At 52.3% G+C, this 19,630-nt stretch overlaps 1 protein-coding gene across 1 annotated transcript; it reads left to right on the top strand.

Annotated features, from left to right (window-relative positions):
- The first annotated feature begins 1,392 nt into the window (after window positions 1-1,392).
- On the top strand, window positions 1,393-19,332 carry NPR2 (natriuretic peptide receptor 2). Its single transcript, XM_037144495.2, has 22 exons — window positions 1,393-2,867; window positions 3,721-3,926; window positions 10,149-10,262; window positions 10,566-10,701; window positions 10,945-11,039; window positions 11,266-11,398; window positions 11,625-11,709; window positions 12,200-12,320; window positions 12,483-12,557; window positions 12,767-12,844; window positions 13,062-13,166; window positions 13,287-13,358; window positions 15,131-15,290; window positions 15,477-15,632; window positions 15,711-15,879; window positions 16,040-16,186; window positions 16,628-16,751; window positions 17,132-17,200; window positions 18,410-18,584; window positions 18,655-18,753; window positions 19,017-19,108; window positions 19,244-19,332. The coding sequence occupies exons 1-22, from the start codon at window positions 2,189-2,191 to the stop codon at window positions 19,307-19,309; spliced, it is 3,156 nt and encodes a 1,051-aa protein (XP_037000390.1). The 5' UTR covers window positions 1,393-2,188; the 3' UTR covers window positions 19,310-19,332.
- Window positions 19,333-19,630: the final 298 nt, after the last annotated feature.

Genomic DNA, 19,630 nt, shown 5'->3' with positions numbered 1-19,630 from the left:
TTATAAAGGAGCAGGACTTACTGTCATTCCTACTGGGCTTGAGGCCAGAGAGTTTTGTGGGGGCTTGCCTTTGGTCTCGGAGCCTCAACGATCCAATTACGTGCTCCTCAAAGGTAAGGGCTGTATCATTCAGCTTTTTTTTTTTTTAATTCACCCTCTATCGTTTGTGCATGGCAGCCAGTGTTCAATAAAGAAGCATCATACCTAATAAAAGAGCTTTGTCCTTAACTCTCCCCCACGACCACTAGGTGTCGCCTTCATCTCAGAGAAACTACGCCCCCTCCTCTCTCCCTCTACTCCAACCCCTCACCCTCCCACTACCCGGGAGCTCTCTCAGCTTCTCGGCGCTGTGATTTCTGGAGAAGTGGCTTGAAGGGGGAGGCAAGCCGTGGCTCTTCGCAGGGGGAAGAATGGATGTATGTGCATCTTTTATGACAATTGAGAAGAACTCCCCAAGGTCCCATAGCAGGCTCTCCCAGCAACCATGATATCATCCCTCACAAGCTGTTCCTCAGAATCAGATCCACACTCCAGATACGGGGTGTCTGGGGTGAGCCTTCCAGTTTGGAAGCTTGGGTGCGGGCCGGAGCCCAAGAGGGGCACCATGGACCTCTGTTGCTGCGGGAATGTTCTGCCTAGTCCGGCAGCGTTATCAGGTGCTCGCCCGTGCCGTGTGGCCCACAGAGGAGACCAGGGGCCTCTCCCGGCTCCTGCCCGGGAGCAGATGGTGGGGCGGAAGCCGGGGGGCCGCGGTGGGCCTCCAGGGACCTGGGAGGGCACGCAGGGGCCTGGGGGCAGGGGGAGGGAGGTGGCAGCGCGGGGTCCTACGGAAGGAGGAGGCTCCTGGGCTTTGTCAGGACGCGGGAGCAATGGATCGTGAGCGCCCCTCAGCCCCGGAGGGGCCCGTCTTCCGTCCAGCGGGCACGTCTGCCGGTGACGGAGGGAGAGGTTCCTGGCAATGAGAAGGTGTTACGGTTTACTAGGTGGAGGAGTAGCGAAGATTCCAAACATTTGGGGGTTTCTGACTGGTTCCTGGAGACCGGAGTGTTTGAAGCCCTCGCGGAGTTGAGAGGGGGCCCTACGGACTGGGAGACGCGAGGGGTGGGGAGAGAGGCTGCGGGCGATCGCGGGGTGTGAGACGGGGAGCGAGCCCGGGGCGCGGGGCGGTCGGGGCAGGCCCTCAAAGTGAAGGGACGCCGGGGACCTCGCCAGCCTGGGCGTCCCCGTGCGGACCCCCCGAGTGGTCACCGGGTGGGCTCGAGACCTGGGAGGTCCCCGGGCGCCGGGTCGGGGGTGGAGGCGGGGCCGCCGGCGGGCGCCGGCGGGCGGGGCCGGGGGCGGGGCCGCGGGCGGGGGCGGGGCGGGCGTCCTGCCCGCGGAGTCACACTCTGCCGCCGCCGCCGCGGGCGCAGCGAGCGGAGACGGGCCGGGCCACGGCGACCTGACCTGGACGAGCGGCGCGCCCGGGGGCCCAGGCGGGGGGCGGGAGGACGCGCCGGCAGCGCCAGCCGCCCGGGCCCAGGAGGAGCGGAGCTGGGACACGGGTGGGGCCGCCGCAGCTCCGGACGGGACCAGCGCCCTGGGCCCGTTAGTCCAGGCTGGAGCTTCGGGAGAAGCCTTCTCAGGGAGACTTGCCCCTGCCTTCCCCTCCCCTCCGGCCCAGGCCTCGCTTCGCTCGCGCCTGCCCATGGTCCCAGTCCTTCCGCGGTGCAGGCCCCTTCCCACCTTACCCCCTTCGTTCTCCTCGTCGCCGTTCTCTGCCCTCCTAGCCCCTTCAGCTGCGAGGTACCCCCAGGCCTTTTCTTTGTACCAGCCTGCCCCCCAACCCCCACCCCATGCCAGCCTCGGATCCCCCTTTCCTTCTTAACTTTAGATTCGTCAGCCTACTTCACCTCTCACTGCCCCCATCCCAGTCTCAGCCCCCTCCGTCCCTCGTTCCTCCTGCCGCCCTGCTCTTAGTCCTCAGACCTTGTCCTAGGCAGGCAGACCCACTCCTTACCCACCCCCTGGGCCTTCCTCCACCTCCTCCTCTCCCACCCCACCACTCTTGATCCCTGCCTGTCTAGCTTGTCCTCACTCCTCTCCCTGGCCATTTGCCCCCGGCTCCAGGCTGGGAGGCGCGTGTGCCTCCAGGGTAGGCCAGAGTGGCCCCAGGCCCTGGGGGTGGTGGGGCTGCTGCTTTCTCCCCATGGCACTGCCATCACTCCTGCTGTTGGTGGCAGCCCTGGCAGGTGGGGTGCGTCCTCCCCTCGCGCGGAACCTGACGCGGAACCTGACGCTGGCGGTGGTGCTGCCGGAACACAACCTGAGCTATGCCTGGGCCTGGCCGCGGGTGGGTCCTGCTGTGGCACTGGCTGTGGAGGCGCTGGGCAGGGCACTGCCCGTGGACTTGCAGTTTGTCAGCTCTGAACTAGATGGCGCCTGCTCTGAGTACCTGGCACCACTGGGGGCTGTGGACCTCAAGCTGTACCATGACCCTGACCTTCTGTTGGGCCCTGGTTGCGTGTACCCTGCTGCCTCTGTGGCCCGCTTTGCCTCCCACTGGCGCCTTCCCTTGCTGACCGCGGGCGCAGTAGCCTGTGGTTTTGCGGCTAAGAATGAGCATTATCGCACCCTGGTACGCACTGGGCCCTCTGCTCCCAAGCTGGGTGAGTTTGTAGTGACGTTACATGGGCACTTCAATTGGACTACCCGTGCTGCCTTGCTGTATCTGGACGCTCGCACAGATGACCGGCCTCACTACTTCACCATCGAGGGCGTCTTTGAGGCCCTGCAGGGCAGCAACCTCAGTGTGCAGCACCACGTGTATGCCCGTGAGCCAGGGGGCCCTGAGCAGGCCGCCCACTTCATCCGGTCCAACGGGCGCAGTGAGTGTGGCCCGGGCTGTTGCAGGGTCAGGGCGGGAGGGTCGCTGGATTCCTGGAGCTCAGTGCGCAGGTGGAAACTGTGGATGAGGGGCTGTGTGTAGTGGTGGGGACCAGACGCATGTGTGGACAGAGCACCTGTGCAGGGCGAAGGTGTTATATTCCAGGAGCTCGCCGATGTCACAGGCGGATGTAAACAAGGAATAAGATGGTGTGAGGGGCGAAGCTGGTGTCAAGAGAGAATACAGGATTGGGGTGGGGTATAGAATTTGGGGCACAATGTGAGTGCCCCAGAGTAATGGATGAGGTTGACAGCCACTTCGAAATGTATGAGCAGAGACTTCTTGGTCTGGGGTACCAAGACCCCCTGTAGTGTGGGTCTGTGATAAATCACTAAAATAGTGATGGTTTTATAAAGGTGTGGGATTCAGCAGGTTGGGTTGGGAAAGACAGGTAAAACTCACACTAAGAAATTGTGGGCAGCCATTGCCTTTGAGCCTAGGGAAGGACGGGGGGTGGGGGTGGGGGGCAGTAGAGTTGGGGAGTGAGGAGGGCTGGGGTACCAAGGAAGGAACAGCAGGCAGGGGTCTGGGGAGAGGAGGGGCTTCAGTCTGATAGCTCCCTTCCTCTGGGGGCTGCAGTCAGTCGACCTCTGCCAGATGGTCCACACAGCCCCAGGGTACTTAGGACAGGACTCCAGGTTGGGGGGCGGGCGGGGAACATCTGTGGTGTGGTTAATAGGTCAGGACACTCTCTTCCTTGCTGAAGATGGAAATGCAGATGGCTTCAGAGAGGGGGCTGTTTGGGGACCTGGAGACGTTCTCAGGGTGTCCCTCCGTTGTACACCTGCTCCTAGTTGTATACATCTGCGGCCCTCTGGAGATGCTGCATGAGATCCTGCTTCAGGCCCAGAGGGAGAACCTCACCAATGGGGATTATGTCTTCTTTTACCTGGATGTCTTCGGAGAGAGTCTCCGCGCAGGCCCCACGCGCTCTGCAGGTCGGCCCTGGCAGGACAATCGCACCTGGGACCAGGCCCAGGCCCTCAGGGAGGCCTTTCAGGTATCATTGAAGTCAGACTTGAAGGAGCTTGAAGGGAAGTGGAGCTTCTTTGGAGGTTCTCTGTCTCTCTCAAGACCCCACCGACACCCCAGGGACAGGGCAGGGATTGTGGCCTGCAGGAGGGAAGTGAACAGAGGCTTTTCTCGTTTGGTGTCGTTCTTTCTTACTCCCCCACCTTCGTGACCCTTTTTCAGTGTGTCTGCCAAGGCGGCCTCCAGACGTCCCAGAACACTGACTTTTCTAAGCAGCAGTAGCCAACTGCAGTGTGGGGAAGAAAGGTCCAGGAAAATATCTGGTCCTGGCTGGTGGGAGGGCTTCCACCCTTTCTGGAGAAGTGAGGGATGATGTGATACAATTAGATACAAGTGTGAGCGAGGATACGATATGTGTCCTGGAACAGACACTAAGAACTTTAAACGGGACTCAGTGGTAATGGGAGAAAGACACAATAAAGGTTTTTAAAAAAGAACTTCAGTGGTTCAGAGGAGGGAGACTCAGTGTGGCTGCAGTTAGGGATGACTTTTCATAAAGGGGTGAGGCTCTACTGTGACTTTAAAGAATAGATGTTGTGTTCCTAGTCAGTGTGCGAGCGAGGATCCAGGCGGCCTGAGCAAAGAGAAAGATTGGAATGAGCATGCGCGGGGGACCCAGGAGGTACTGGCCTGACGGGAAAGAAGGGTTCACCTGAAGTAGATACAGGAAGCAGTGTTGCTAAGATATAATCAAATTAAGGTATAATCAGATCAAAACATGAATCTAAGATCAAGGCACTTGGACTTAAATGTGGGATCCTTGAGTTTTTATGTGAAAAGAAATACAGCGACAGATTTCAGGTTGGATTGGAGGATGAGGAGGCTAGAAGCAGTGAAACCACTTGTTAGAATGGAGTGAGGTGATATGACCTTGAACTAGGGTGATAATAGCAGGAAAGGAAAGAAGTGGATTTGAGGAACAATTTGTAGGGAGAATTGATGTGACTGTTCATTTCACTCCTCTTATCAAAACTTTCAATGACTTATTTCCTGTAGAATTAAGCTGCAACTCATTAGTTCATTCAAGGCCTCCTGTAGTCTGTCCGCAACCTACTTTTTCAGTCTTACCTCCTAATGCCCGTCACGCCAAGTGCTCCAGCCCTTGACTCCTGGGCATCTCTACCCTTCCCCCTCCCCACCCCATCTCTCCATCTTTATGCTCTTTGATGCTTTCTTTTTTTTAAAGATTTTATTGATTTATTTTTACACAGAAGGGGAGAAAGAGAGAAAGAGGTGGAGAGAAACATCAATGTGTGGTTGCCTCTTGTGCTCCCCCAGTTGGGGACCTGGCCCGCAACCCAGGCATGTGCCCTGACTGGGAATCAAACCGGCGACCCATTGGTTCACAGGCCGGTGCTTAGTCCACTGAGCCACACCAGCCAGGGTTCTTTGATTTTTTTTTAAAAGATTTTATTTATTTATTTATTCTTTTTTTAAAAAAATATGTTTTTAATTTATTTTCAGAGAGAGGGGAAGGGAAGGACAGAGGGAGAGAAATATCAATGTGTGGTTGCCTCTCATGTGTCCCTCACTAGGAACTGGCCTGCAACCCAGGCATGTGCCCTGACTAGGAATCGAACTGCGATTCTTTGCTTCACAGGCCTGTGCTCAATCCACTGAGCTACACCAGCCAGGGCTATTTATTTATTCTTAAAGAGAGGGGAAAGGAGGGAGAAGAAGAGGGAGAGAAACATCAATGTGTGAGAGATACATTGACCTGGCCCACAATCCAGGCATGTGCCCTGACTGGGAATCGAACCAATGACCTTTCAGTTCACAGGCTGGCACTCAATCCACTGAGCCACACCAGCCAGGGTACTCTTCTATTCTTTGGTCTGGAATACTCTTCCTTCCCTTTCCCCAAATCTCTGCCTCTCAAGATCATACCCATGAATTGTTCCCCGGTTCTTCCACAGATTTTCACGGACTTATATACATAAGCATTTCTCATTTATTTATTGATATTCCTCCTTTCCCCAAAAAGGATGTAAGCCAGTGTATGGGGTAGCATAGCCTTAAGGTCCCCTCAACCTGGAGATTCTTTGACTCTAAGTAATGTATGTGAGGGCCGGACGTAGGTGACTGCCTTCTCCAGTGAGTAAGGTTTGTACGTGTGATTGTAACTGACTAGCGTGTGTCTGACTGCGAATGACATCATCTGTTTGCGTGCCTGGGTGTGATCTGTGACCATCACACCTGAACATAGGCGGTGGCAGGACAGGTTTCGTTTATTTCATAACTTTTGACTAAAATATTCTTCTCACTTTTGTCCATCTGAATAATGTTTGGGTATTCTTCAAGACTCAGACCGATCATCTTCCCTCTAAGACACTATTCCTGAGTCCCCAGGTTCCTCTTTTGTGCTTAGCTCTGTCTACTGTAGAACTTGTACACTGTTCGGCCAGTGTTTGATTCATTTGAAGACTGACTTACTCTATTAGTGTTTATGGAGCACCTTTTATGTCCTAGTCACTGTGCTAGGTACTGGTATATGGTGGAGAACATAACGGGTGTAGTCCCTGCCTCTTTGGAGCTTACATTTAGTAGGATAGACAGACATTAAGCAAATAAATACAAATATAGACTAAATTGTGATGAGTTACTTCAGTGGGGAGGGGAGAATAAACTGGTCTGAGAAGAAAATAACAAGGGGGTTGTATTTTAGTTAGTGTGGTCAAGGAGGATCTCCATGACCCTCTTGGGTGGATGATTTCGTAGCTTTTGTAATTTTTTTTTCTGTGAAAGAAACACCTGTTTCTTGTGTGAGAATTTCTAGCAGCCAAGGGGCCCCAGCACTTAGAGCAGGGGAGGGGGGATCTAGTCAGCTAACAGCCAGTTATGTAAATTAATTCTCAGTTCTTGATTCCCGCTGGGTGTAGGCATTATTCAGAGAGAACAACAAAGAGGGACAGTTTGCTACAACACAGCACAAGAGGAAACAGGCAGTGAAGAGTATCCCGAAGGGAGAACCGAGGCTTTGGGGTGGGCTGGGGAGGGGGTGAGGAGGGTCTTCTTCCAGAGCTGAAGCAGGTGGGGGGTGAGGGAAGTTGGTTGGTCAGCTCCAGCCAAGGATCAAAGAGCAGAGACACCTGGCCCACTGGGGTCCAGAACCAGGCCTGTCTGGAAAACGTGGCGGTAGAGTCCTTCATACCCAAAGCTTTTCCAGGAGGGTCAGGTGCTCCAGGAAAGGCCCAGCCCCTGCCGGGTGGTTTGCTTGAGGGCAGCGATGGTGCTCATCTTTGTATGCCTTGTGCCGAGCAGGCATTTGTTGAACTGAATGGAGGTGTATGTTGGGGAGAGCAGGGGGAGGACTAGGAATTCGTCTGGACAGGAGTAGAGCTAGCAGGTACTCTAATAACAAGTTGAGCAACCAGGATAGGGAAGAACAAGCAGACACAGTGGAACTAAATACGCAAATGACCAGGCTCTAAGGACCCAGAGGCTAGGCTGAGCATTTGAGGACCACAGGGTCAGAAACCCAGGCAGAGGTCTCAACCTAGGTGACCCAGCAAGATGATTAGGCTACAGAGAGGGGATGCCAGCAGCTAGAATGGAATAGGCACTAGACCAAGGGCCGCGTGTAAGGCCGAGCCTCTTTGGGAGACTTAGGCCACAGTTAACAGGGCCTCTTGTGGCTGCCGGAACAGGTCTCGGACAGGGGTGGGCGTCCCGTCTGCCGCCCTTGCACATTTCCTAGGTGCACTCTCGGCTTTCACCCATTGCTAGAGCCATTTTTGGCAGCCTTTGCTTTTTTTTTCACCTGGGGTCCACTATGAAATGAGACACAATTATTTACCTTCACCTTCTCTTTAACCCCCACACAAGCACAGAAACTCTTGTGAGATTGTTCCCCCTCCCTCTCTCCTCCCCCTTCTCCTTTTTCTTCTTCCTTTTCTTCCTCTTTCCCTTCTTCTTATTCTCGTCCTCCCCTTCTCCTCTTCTCCTCCTTCTTCTCTCTCTCTGCCCCCCACCCCTCTCTTAGCTAGTAACCACAGCAAAACAGAGTCTAGCTTAGCAGTTTTCAAAGTGTGGTCTTGGGAGCCCCAAGGATCCCAAGAAAGGGCCTCTGAATCCTTTCAGGGAACCATGAAGTCACAACTGTTTTAAAAACCATGCTAAGATGTTGCTTGCCTCTGCCGCTCTCAGTCTTCCATGATTGTACAGTGGAGTTTTCCAGAAGCTACGTGACATGTGATGATGTCATTACTCTGGCAGCTGTGGGAAGTGTGTGCGTGTGTTAAAAATTTGTCAGTTTTAATTTCTAGTATTTTAAATATGATAGCTGTAATACAAATCACAAAAGCTCTTTGGGGTCCTCAATAATTTTTAGTAGTGTACAGGGGTCACAAGACCAAAAAGTTTGAGAACTGCTAATCTAGCAAACAAACAAATCTAAATTTACTAAGTGTTTAAAACGCATTAAAAACCTATCGTCAGCCTTTATATTGAAACATAAATTGTGTTTGACCTGATCTTTTCCAGCTCTTTTACTGAGTTTTTACATTGTTTGACAATATCCTACCCTTCTATTTTTCTTTTATTCTCGGAACAGGTGTTAATGAAAGAACTCTTCCAACACAATTCTCAATCCCCCTCTCCTTTTTAATTTTGCCTGAGAGCGAGAAAGTATTAGAAGTGTGCAGCCAAGCATCCAAATGCTCCAGTAAGAATAATTACATCATGAAACAAACTGCAGTCTAATATAATGAATGTGCATAAGAAATTGACTTCAGCCCTGGCTGGTGTGGCTCAGTGGATTGAGCACCGACCTGCAAAGGTTGGTGGATCCATTCCCAGTCAGGGCACATGCCTGGGTTGGGGGTCAGGCATGTTGGGAGTGTGTGAGAGGCAACCAATCAATGTTTCTCCTGGGTGCACATTGATGTTTCTCTCCTTCTCTTTCTCCCTTCCCCTCACTCTAAAGAAAAAAATTTAAAAAATTTCTATAGTAATCCAGGGGCAAAAGACAACATAGTTCTAATGAACAACAGAAGCTGTAAACGGAAGGGGAATAAAAAGGAAATTGACTTCATTATATCCTACCTGGAATGAACTGATATGTAATAGATCATATGTGACGTATCTAGTATCTCCATGGTCTGCGTTTGCTTTCTGTGACAGGAATTAACAAAGCTGGTAGAAATGACTAGATTTAAATCTATCATTTCTCAAAGTCACATTTCATAATATGTATTGATCTGAAGTCTTTCCCTGAGGTTGTGGAGCTAGTTTCCTGTCCAAGGCAGAGGCTGGTCTCAGTGATTGTGCAAGTCTGGGAGGAGGTGGGGGCTGGCGTGCCCACCAGCTAAGAAAGGGGAGAGGTGTGAGGCCAGCGGGAGCCAGGCAGACACCCCAGTGAGAGACGGAGACACACAGACTTGTGGCCAGCGAGATGTGTGCATGGCTGAGACCAAATGTGTCATTAGCTTATCTGTGAGATGTGTGTAGGTGTGTGACGGTGTGTTTTCTCTGTGACACATGTCTGTTACCCAGCGATGTGCAGGGCCATGTCAGTATGCAGGCCCACGCTGCTCTGGTAGGTGTTTCCCACACATGAAATGAATGGGCTCATGGCTTTTCCCAGGTGGAATCACTGTCTCAAAGTATTTCCTGCCGCCATTGTCCTAGGACCTGGAATCTCTTTGATTCACTGGGTGGAGACTCTGTTTCCAAATGTCCCCAGTGGAAATGTAAACATTGTACTGATAACGTTAACAGTAATTAGCACCTCCCAGAGGAGCTGCTGATCAGTGGTGCCCTGGGTAGTGAGCAGGCACCCAGAAGGATGGGACAGATATGCTGTGAGTGCTGTGGCAGCCCTGACGGGAGGCCGAGGCAGGGGTAGGGGCTTCAGGTAGGGGCTGGTTTTGGGAACGCAGTTGGCTTCACCTGTTTCCCAGGCTCCACTGTTCCAGAATGATCCTCTATACCTTCTTACGGAGGTATACTTCTTACGGAGGCACCTTCTTGCAGAGGGGCACCACTCCCTCTTCCCAGATGTATTAAACACACCCACATACCTCCCCCCACAGGCACACGACATAGAGTTTAGTATCCTCTTGCCCTTCAGACTCGTCCATGTATATTTCATCTCACGTGTATTTCACCAAGTTTCCCTCTCCTGCTTCCTCCCTTCCCCGATGCCTGTCTTGAACATCGTGTTCATTTTCCCCACGTGCTGTTGGTACAGACGGTACTGATCATCACGTACCGAGAACCCCCAAATCCTGAGTATCAGGAATTCCAGAATCGTCTGCTGATCAGAGCCCGGGAAGATTTTGGTGTGGAGCTGGCCCCATCCCTGGTAAGTAGATCTCTCTTTCCCTAGAATCAGGCCAGGCTTGGAGAGAAGGCTCTTCTCCCTAACTCAGCGTTGAGCCGTGGCCATGTAGCCACCCCTACTTTGGGGGATGTCCACTTCCATCCAGGATTTTCCTTCTGCCCTAGTGTCCACTGAGGTAGGGATGGCACCTTAGGAATGAGAGGAGGGAAGAGATCAAACCACAAGAGAGAAGAGGTAGAAGGAGATTCCAATCATGGGCAAGGGAGCTGGGGAAGGGAGCCCGGCAGGACGTTTGTGGAGCACTGCTGAAATTGCCACCCCCAGATGAACCTCATCGCCGGCTGCTTCTATGACGGGATCCTGCTATATGCCGAAGTCCTGAACGAGACAATACAGGAAGGAGGCACCCGGGCGGATGGACTTCGAATTGTGGAAAAAATGCAGGGACGGAGATACCATGGTAATAATAAAGAGGGTCAGATGGAGCCCAGTGGGCTGCTGTTAGGCTCAGGAGTGGAGTGGGCAGAAGAGAATACAGGTGCTGGGATGGGGAGGAGAGTTAGTAGGGGTCAGAGAGCCTGGCAGAGGTGGACACGTTAAAAGCAGGGTCAGAAATGGACCCTGAGGCAGTTGGAGGAACTGTGGAGATTGGAGGGGGGCCTAGGGTAGGTCTCAAAGTAAGGGCTGTGCTTTCCTATCTTAGGTGTAACTGGACTGGTTGTTATGGACAAGAACAATGACCGGGAGACTGATTTTGTCCTGTGGGCCATGGGAGACCTGGATTCTGGGGATTTTCAGGTGATGGGGGAGGAGACGAGGAGGAGAGGGTGGGCCCTGCCAGTTCAGCTTTCTGGGGTTCAGTGGGGGCAAAATCAAAGGTACTAGAGGCAGGGACTTATTTTCTCTGCTGGAGCTGCATCTGGGTGGGTAGGAGGTTGGGGAGAAGAGCAGTCATGTAACGGGGGGCCTGGGGGAGGCGGCTGGGGGAGCAGGCCCGTGGGCCCAGTTCTCTCCTTCCTCACAGCCTGCAGCCCACTACTCAGGAGCCGAGAAGCAGATATGGTGGACAGGACGGCCCATCCCCTGGGTGAAAGGGGTGCCCCCCTTGGACAATCCCCCCTGTGCCTTTGACTTGGACGACCCGTCCTGTGATAAAAGTGGGTGTGTGCAGAGACTGGGAGCAATCCTTCCTCCCTTTATTTCCATTCTTCTCCCGCTCCTCACCGATGCTCCACCTTAGCCCTGCTCCTCCCGCTACTTCTGCGCCCCCTCCTCACTTCTCTCCCTCGAGAGGTCTGTCTGCTCCCTGCGCCCTGAGCATCGCCCTTCCGGTTCCTCCGACTCCACACACAGTCTTTCTCAGGGTCCCACTCTCCCCTTTAGCTCCACTCTCAACTCTGGCAATTGTGGCTCTGGGCACGGGAATCACCTTCATCATGTTTGGTGTTTCCAGTTTTCTCATTTTCCGGTGAGTTCTGGGCTTTTCACTGACCTGCTCTCCCTCCCCCCCCATTGCCACACATCCTTCTGGCTGAAGCCCGGTGGTCTCTGTACCGAGGGTGGGGGTGGGCCTCTTAACTCAGTGGTTGTCTCTTAGACCTCGAGTCCGCCTCTCTAGCCATTTACTTTAGTTGTCTTTTTAGCCTTGGTGCTGTCTTTCCACTTTTGGTCCGAGACTGCCTGTGCTAACTAGTGATTTTGAGTGGGGTCTTACAGGGGCAGAGGTGAAAGTGGACGCTACCATTTTAAGAAGCACTTCTACCTTTGGCCTCTGTGTTTCTAAATGAGCACAGGACAGTGTTAGGTACATTGACAGTGCAACCTTCTGTCTCAGTCCTGTGTCTCGGGTGCAACAATTGCAGCTTCAGGAGCTGCCGGGAGGCCCCTGCACCCCACTGTGGGTTTGTGGGGTGGTAGGACTGTGCTTGCCAGTCAGCTGAGGTGTGCAGTCCTTACAGAAAACTGATGCTGGAGAAGGAGCTGGCCAGCATGTTGTGGCGCATTCGCTGGGAAGAGCTGCAGTTCGGCAATTCAGAGCGGTATCACAAAGGTGCAGGCAGTCGCCTCACACTGTCACTGGTGAGCCCCTGTCTCGGCTGTCCCTCTGCTCTCCTCTGAGTTCCTGTCCTTTCCTACCCTGGACCTTTCCCAGCTCATCGGCCTGTAATGACAGCCCCTGCGCCACCACCGCCATCTAATGTTCCTTTCATCCTTCCGCCTCCATGTTGCCCTTGGCCCCAGCGGGGATCCAGTTACGGCTCGCTTATGACAGCCCATGGGAAATACCAGATCTTTGCCAACACCGGTCACTTCAAGGTGAACAGTCATCCGCTTGTTCTGGCCCCCACCATTTCATCCTGTCTCATCCCCATCTCACCTCCTCCCGTGAACCTCTGCCCCACATAACCCTCCTCTCTGAGTCCAGCCGAGCTCCTTGGTGCTCCCACAGTTCCGCCGTGTTCCGAGCACCCACAGACTCCTGCTAATACTAACTTTTCCTTTCCCCCTTTTGCTCCCACCATCAGGGGAATGTTGTTGCCATCAAACACGTGAACAAGAAGCGTATCGAGCTGACCCGGCAGGTTCTGTTTGAACTCAAACATGTACGTAAAGGTGTACGGGTTGAGGGCAAGGGGTGACAGGGATGGGGACGAGAAAGGGGAGGACCGTGGAACGGTGACATTGGCTGGGAGGGCAACGGCTTCGATTATAAATGACTTGAAGTTATAAGCACAATTAAGAGAAAGGTCCTCTCATATAGTGAGAGATTTCTCTAATTTATAACTCTTTCAATTCTCTTCTACTCCCCCCCCCACCCAGATGAGAGATGTTCAGTTCAACCATCTCACTCGCTTCATCGGTGCTTGCATAGACCCTCCCAACATTTGCATCGTCACTGAATACTGTACTCGTGGGAGTTTGCAGGTGAGGGATAGGTGGGGGTCACGGGGTGGGGGAGATAGGCCCGGAGCTACATTGACTCTGTGCAGGTGACAGCTAGTGGGACTGGGATAGTCACATAATCTATTTCATGTCACTTGCCAGGATATTCTGGAAAATGACAGCATCAACTTGGACTGGATGTTTCGTTATTCACTCATTAATGACCTTGTTAAGGTGAGTCTTCTCTGTGCCTCTTTAAGAGCTTATCCACTTCACTATGCCTCCATCTTTCTGTCTTGGCTTATGACTTTTCCTTCTAGTCCTCTGAAAGTCCCACACTCTCCATGTCCCCTCTTCTCGCTGTTGGGTAATAATGGATAAGCAAAGGGTCTGGGGCTTTTCATGGGGGGGGGGGGCGACGTGAGTTTTATCTGCCACAAGAAGTCCTGTACTTGTAGAGATATTTTGAATCTCTCTCTCTTTTTTCCACCCTCCAAGAGCTTATATTGAAATCCTGGAGCAGGGAAAAGATGAATGCAGTCTCCAAAAATATTTCTCTATTTTTTTCATCATTTACTCTCTGACCAGTATTTGGCGTATCTGCTCTTTTGGTCTGAGAAACTGAGATGTAAAAAATATTTACTAGTAAAACTAAGAGAAACTAAGGAAAATTATACTAAACCTTTGGTATTTTCTGATATAGTAGGTTTCATCTAGTTTCAGGTGGCCCTGAGGTCCGTGGATTTGCGAGGGTGTAAATTTGAATCTTGCAGGGGTTGGACAGGTGTTGAGAAGCAAGCGCCAGAGCCAGTTAGCTAGACTACTGTATCATTCATCCCATGCTTGAAGCTGGTTTGATTTTTCTGCTTAATTCTAATGAGGTTATTTAAAAAAATTTTGTGTGTGTGTGTGTGTGTGTATGTGAAAGCTTGCCATTACGTGATACAAACACAAATATGAGGAAGATAAAAAGTTGATGCAGTGCCCAGCTGGAGGTGTGCTGATAAATGTAAGAAAAACGTGACTCCTGAGAGAACTGTGATTGGATGGGAAAGTAATCTGGAACAAAGTCAGGAGCCCGATCACTTCGTATTCACAGATTCGGAAATTCCCAGAGGTTTTGTTGGTATCGAAAGGAATAAAAAGGAAGAGTTCGCAGAGACGAGTTGTGAATCGTTTCAGTCTGGAGCTAAACGTTCGGGGGAGGTGTTTGGGTTCGCACACGGGACACCATGCCCTTCTTCCGTGCCACCCGCCCTGACTTGGGCGGGCCCTGGGGCTCCCTTTGGGGAAGCACCCCTCTGCCTGCTTCGGACCTGCCCCGTGGTCCCTCACATGCAAAGGTTCTCTCCGCTTGGCCCCACAGAGCCAGAAGTGTCAGGCTGCTGCACTGGCTTCGCAGCTGTCTCCTATATTTGTCCATTTTCCAGGTTTTTTTTAATCCAGGTTTTTTAAAATAATTTTTTATTTTCTATACTTTCTTCCTGGCCCAGCACCCCCTCTGGTAGATCGCTTTTCTCCTTTATCCTGACTTGCCTGCCTACATGTGGGCATACATTAAAGTTTACACCTAGTTAGTCTTCCTTGATGCATCTAGGTACTCTGGATGCTCGGGTCTCAAGCCATGTCTTCCTAAGTAGTGGCCGTGCATCTGAGGCCGCCACGGGTGTCATAGCATTCTTGGAGTTTACCGGCATAGTTCTGTTTCCTTCGCTACTCAGAAGACGGACAGGCTGACAACTGATAGCTCCCCTCGTCCCCCCTCTTAAGCCTTCTCCTGACCCTGGTGCCTGAGTACCAGTGGACTGCACTTGGTACAAGGAAGGGATGACTCCCCTATTCCGCCTGCTTCCTTGGGTGGGAACTGCACAGGAGGCCTTCCACAGTCAGCGTGCTGTGTTTGTGGCCCCAAGATCTTTAGACAGCCAGCTAGTGCCCATCTCATGGAGAGAGGGTGTCCTAGGCCAGAAACGATCCGATCCCGTGACTTGCTCTGTGTCCCGCAGGGCATGGCCTTTCTCCATAACAGCATCATCGCATCCCATGGGAGTCTCAAGTCCTCCAACTGCGTGGTGGATAGTCGTTTTGTGCTCAAAATCACAGACTATGGCCTGGCCAGTTTCCGATCAACTGCTGAACCTGATGACAGCCACGCCCTCTATGCCAGTGAGGCCTCCCCTTGACCCCCAAGCCCGCTTTTATATTGCTCCTCTAGCCCTGGTCATTTCCACCTAGGGCGGGTAGGACAGGGAGATGGAGTGACAGGAATATGAGCAGCGCTATGGGAGTGAGCCCCGGTGGCCTTGGGGATGCCCCTTTTAAGGACTCGGCCAGCCGATTCCCTCTTTTCAGAGAAGCTGTGGACTGCCCCGGAACTGCTCAGTGGCAACCGCTTGCCAACCGCAGGCATGCAGAAGGCTGACGTCTATAGCTTCGGGATCATCCTACAGGAGATAGCACTTCGCAGCGGTCCTTTCTATGTGGAGGGCCTGGACCTCAGCCCCAAAGGTGAGAGTCGATCTACTACCTACAGCCTCCTCTACTTGGGGGGCCCTGTTCTTCATCCAAACCCTCTATCACCTTCAGAGATTGTTCAGAAGGTCAGAAATGGTCAGCGGCCATATTTCCGGCCTAGTATAGACCGGACACAACTGAATGAAGAACTAGTTTTGCTGATGGAGCGGTGTTGGGCCCAGGACCCAGCTGAGCGGCCAGACTTTGGGCAGATTAAGACCTTCATTCGCCGCTTTAACAAGTGAGAGGACATTGAGGGGCAGGGGCTCCCCAGGGATAGAAGCCTCATCATGTTTTGTGGATGAGGTGGGGTTGGTCAGTGCCAAGAGGGTGGGCCGAGTAGAAAGTCCCGGGAGTCTTGAGAATCTTGAAACAGTTACCGTATTCCGCCCCCCACCCAGGGAGGGCGGCACCAGCATCCTGGACAACCTCCTGCTGCGCATGGAGCAGTATGCCAACAACCTGGAGAAGCTGGTGGAGGAGCGCACGCAGGCCTATCTAGAGGAGAAGCGCAAGGCGGAGGCTCTGCTCTACCAAATTCTACCCCAGTGAGGTTTTTGTCCCCCTTCCTGCTTTTTCCTTTGATATTCTGCTCCGTTGGATTGTGCCTCATCAGTTTGTGAGAATTCACCTTCCAGCGCTTAGAACCCTGCTTCGTTACTTCTGGCCCCAGTGAGCCTTTCTGGCTAGAGACCGTTTCAATTCCGTCTCCGAGTGCGCTGTGCTGCTTCCTCCTTAGGACAGTGGTCTACCAGGCCTTCGCTCCAGCGGGCGCACGTAGGACGACGATCCCGACTTGAGACATGTACCCCCGTCCCAGGGAGCCCATTCCAGCTCCCAGGGACCATACAGCTTCCCTTTCGCTGGACTATAGAGTCTTCCCAGCCACTTCCTTCTCCTCCATCAGGCACAGTTTTCATGTTAGAACTAACTCATTTCTTTTCTCATTTTATTTCTTTTTGGCTCAAACTGCACCCCTGGCTTTCTAGTTCAGTGGCAGAGCAGTTAAAACGGGGAGAGACTGTACAGGCTGAGGCCTTTGACAGTGTCACCATCTACTTCAGTGACATCGTGGGCTTCACGGCTTTGTCAGCAGAGAGCACCCCAATGCAGGTGAGATTACGGGGTGGGAGGGGGACGTGGGGGAGCCTCACTGGGGCATGGTGATCCTCAGTAATAGGAAAGATAGTTTGCTCTGGAGTTTCTGTATCTTGTCACGGCCCTTGGGCTAAGAATTCTTTTTTAAAAAAAATATTTATTTATTTATCGTTAGAGAGAAGGAAAGGGAGGGAGAAAGAGAGGGAGAGAAACATCGATGTGAGGTTGCCTCTTGCGAACCTGGCCCGCAATCCAGGCATGTGCCCAGAATGGGAATTGAACCAGCGACCCTTTGGTTCGCAGGCTGCTACTCAATCCACTGAGCCACACCAGCCAGGGTGAATTCTTAGAAAGTTGGACACAAGTCTCAGGGCCTCAACTTTCCCATCCATTAGGTGGTGACACTTCTTAATGACCTGTACACCTGCTTTGATGCCATAATTGACAACTTCGACGTCTACAAGGTGAGAGCTAGGACTGCCCCTCCTACTGAGACCCCTTTAAAACCCATGCCTTCCCTGTTCCGTGGTCGGTTTCCCCTCCTGCGTCTCCAGCAGCCAAGTGCTGCAGTGCCCTTTGCAGACAAATGAGGCTCTGGCGCTCTCACTCATTCCAGTCTGATTGCCTGTGACTCCTCAGGCTTCCCTACTTGGAACCGTCACAAGATTCAGCCCCCATCTGCTACATTTTCCTGGGGGTATAAAAACTGCCTACCCGTCTTTTCTTGTTCCCCTCCAAACATGGCAGAATCATACAGGATGTGGGTGCAGAATGGCTTATTGGGGGTGAGGGGCGAGCTATGCTGTAAACGGTTTTTGTTGAACTCATTGAGCTAGCATGGGGTGGGCTTTATGGTGCTCAGGGATAGAAAGATTTGGATTTGAGTATTGGCTTTGTGACTCACTGTGCAGTGGGGGCAAGTCACAGGAGCTCCCTGTGTCTCAGGTGTTTTAGCTGTAATATGGGAATAGATGTGTTGTGGAAAATGCCTAACATCGTACAGATAATATTCATTCTGGTCCCTTCCTTTTTCATTTACTCTACTCTCTCTGTTATGACTGTAACAAAAGCTTCCCATAAACCCTTTACTCAGATTCACGAATTTTTATATTTTCTCTATTTGCTTTACTAAAAAAATATCTACATAATTATTTTCTGAACCACCTGAGAGTGAGTTTCAGACATTGTGCCCTTTTATCCTAAACAATTCAGGGTCGAGTTCCTGAAAACAGGGACAGTCTCTTACACAGCTCAGTACGACTGACGAAACCAAGCACCTGCCTTCCGACCTCTGATGGCTGTCTGAGGCCATCAAAGGCCGGCTCGACCTCCTCCGGCCTCCGTGCTCTTCAGGTCGGCCCTGTTTCCTTGCTCCCCATTTCCTGACAGCGGAGCCTATCTGTCCGTGTCCTCTTGCAAGCAGGGTGTCCATTCATTCAGCAAACGTTCACCGAGTGTTCACTGGGTGCTGGGGTGGAGCAGGAAGATTTAAAGATTCCCTTGACTCCCCTTCCCCCCTACTCTCAGGACCATGGCACTTGTTTTTCCAGTCAGTGTTCTGGCCTCCCAGGCTGTCAGCATGACTCACAGTGGTATCCAGCTGGTTTCCTTCTACTCCTCCCCATTCCCACTGGTACAGACGGAAGTGACATGTTAGTCCCCCTCTCAATCAGGTAGAGACGATTGGAGACGCCTACATGGTGGTATCTGGTCTCCCAGGCCGCAACGGTCAACGCCATGCCCCAGAAATTGCACGTATGGCCCTGGCATTACTGGACGCAGTTTCTTCCTTCCGCATTCGCCACCGACCGCACGACCAGCTGAGGCTACGCATTGGGGTCCACACGGGTAAGGCTGACTCTCGCTCCAGCCCCGGCATCCACTGTCCCCAGGCTCTCCAACCGGTTTCTTCTCACAGGACCCGTCTGTGCTGGGGTCGTTGGCCTGAAGATGCCTCGCTATTGTCTTTTTGGGGACACAGTGAACACTGCTTCCCGAATGGAGTCTAACGGTCAAGGTGAGACACGAGCCCTTAGTCCCAGCCTCAGTCTCAATTTGTGTTGCCCTTTTGTTCTTTTCAGAGTTTCTCCAAATCTCTCAGTCTGAGACCACAGTTCCTGGCTGCCCCGTCCTGGGACATGTTTAGGTTCTGGTGCATGTGTGCTGGGAAGACAGAGAGCGTTCTGACAGGTGGCGGTTGGGTAAAGCTCTCTCCAACACCACCGATTCTTCTGTTGCCTTTTGTCTTCTTCTTTCCGTCATCCCCCCATCCCACCCCAGCCCTGAAGATCCACGTCTCCTCCACCACCAAGGATGCCCTGGATGAGCTAGGATGCTTCCAGCTGGAGCTTCGGGGAGATGTGGAGATGAAGGTGATGGCAGACCAAGGGAAAGGGGGCATGGAAAGGGAGGAGGAAAGTGATTATGAAGATCACTGTATGGGAAGAGAGGGAGATAAGGGGAATAACATAGAAGAATCTGAATTTTATCTACTCCTCTGCTGGCAGGGAAAAGGAAAGATGCGAACTTACTGGCTCCTAGGAGAGCGGAAAGGACCTGCTGGACTTCTGTAAACTCCAATTCTTTTCAAGTCAGATAATCTCCTGCTGCTGGTGCCTGGGTAGGCAGTGGCTATCATCTCTCCATACACCAGAAATGGACCTTGTCATATGAGACGGAAATCACCCTTATGTGGAAGTTGTTGACCTTTGCAGCTCAGCCTTGTACATATGCCTGTCCCTCTCTGGCCTGGTCCCCTTCTTCCCTACCTTCTGTAAATATCTGTATCTAAACCAGAATATTTTGGCCAATTATAAAAACAACAACAACAAAACCCATGATGTCACAGTCAGAGCAGCTCTAAGGCAAGGTGTTGGGGTTACGAACAAAGCAAC

Source organism: Artibeus jamaicensis, unplaced genomic scaffold, assembly GCF_021234435.1.
Source record: "Artibeus jamaicensis isolate MK-2021 breed Jamaican fruit bat unplaced genomic scaffold, CSHL_Jam_final scaffold_1964, whole genome shotgun sequence".
NCBI classification, from domain to species: Eukaryota; Metazoa; Chordata; class Mammalia; order Chiroptera; family Phyllostomidae; genus Artibeus; species Artibeus jamaicensis.
The sequence above is the reverse complement of the archived record's forward strand: the minus strand, read 5'-3'. Positions and strand labels throughout refer to the sequence as shown.

Bases quoted from the DNA above. Each gene is read 5' to 3' on its own strand.
- NPR2 (XM_037144495.2), top strand. From the start codon at position 2,189: ATGGCACTGCCATCACTCCTGCTGTTGGTGGCAGCCCTGGCAGGTGGG. The intron at 11,710-12,199 runs GTGAGTTCTGGG...CAGTCCTTACAG, and splicing joins TCCAGTTTTCTCATTTTCCG to AAAACTGATGCTGGAGAAGG. The intron at 13,167-13,286 runs GTGAGGGATAGG...GTCACTTGCCAG, and splicing joins GTACTCGTGGGAGTTTGCAG to GATATTCTGGAAAATGACAG.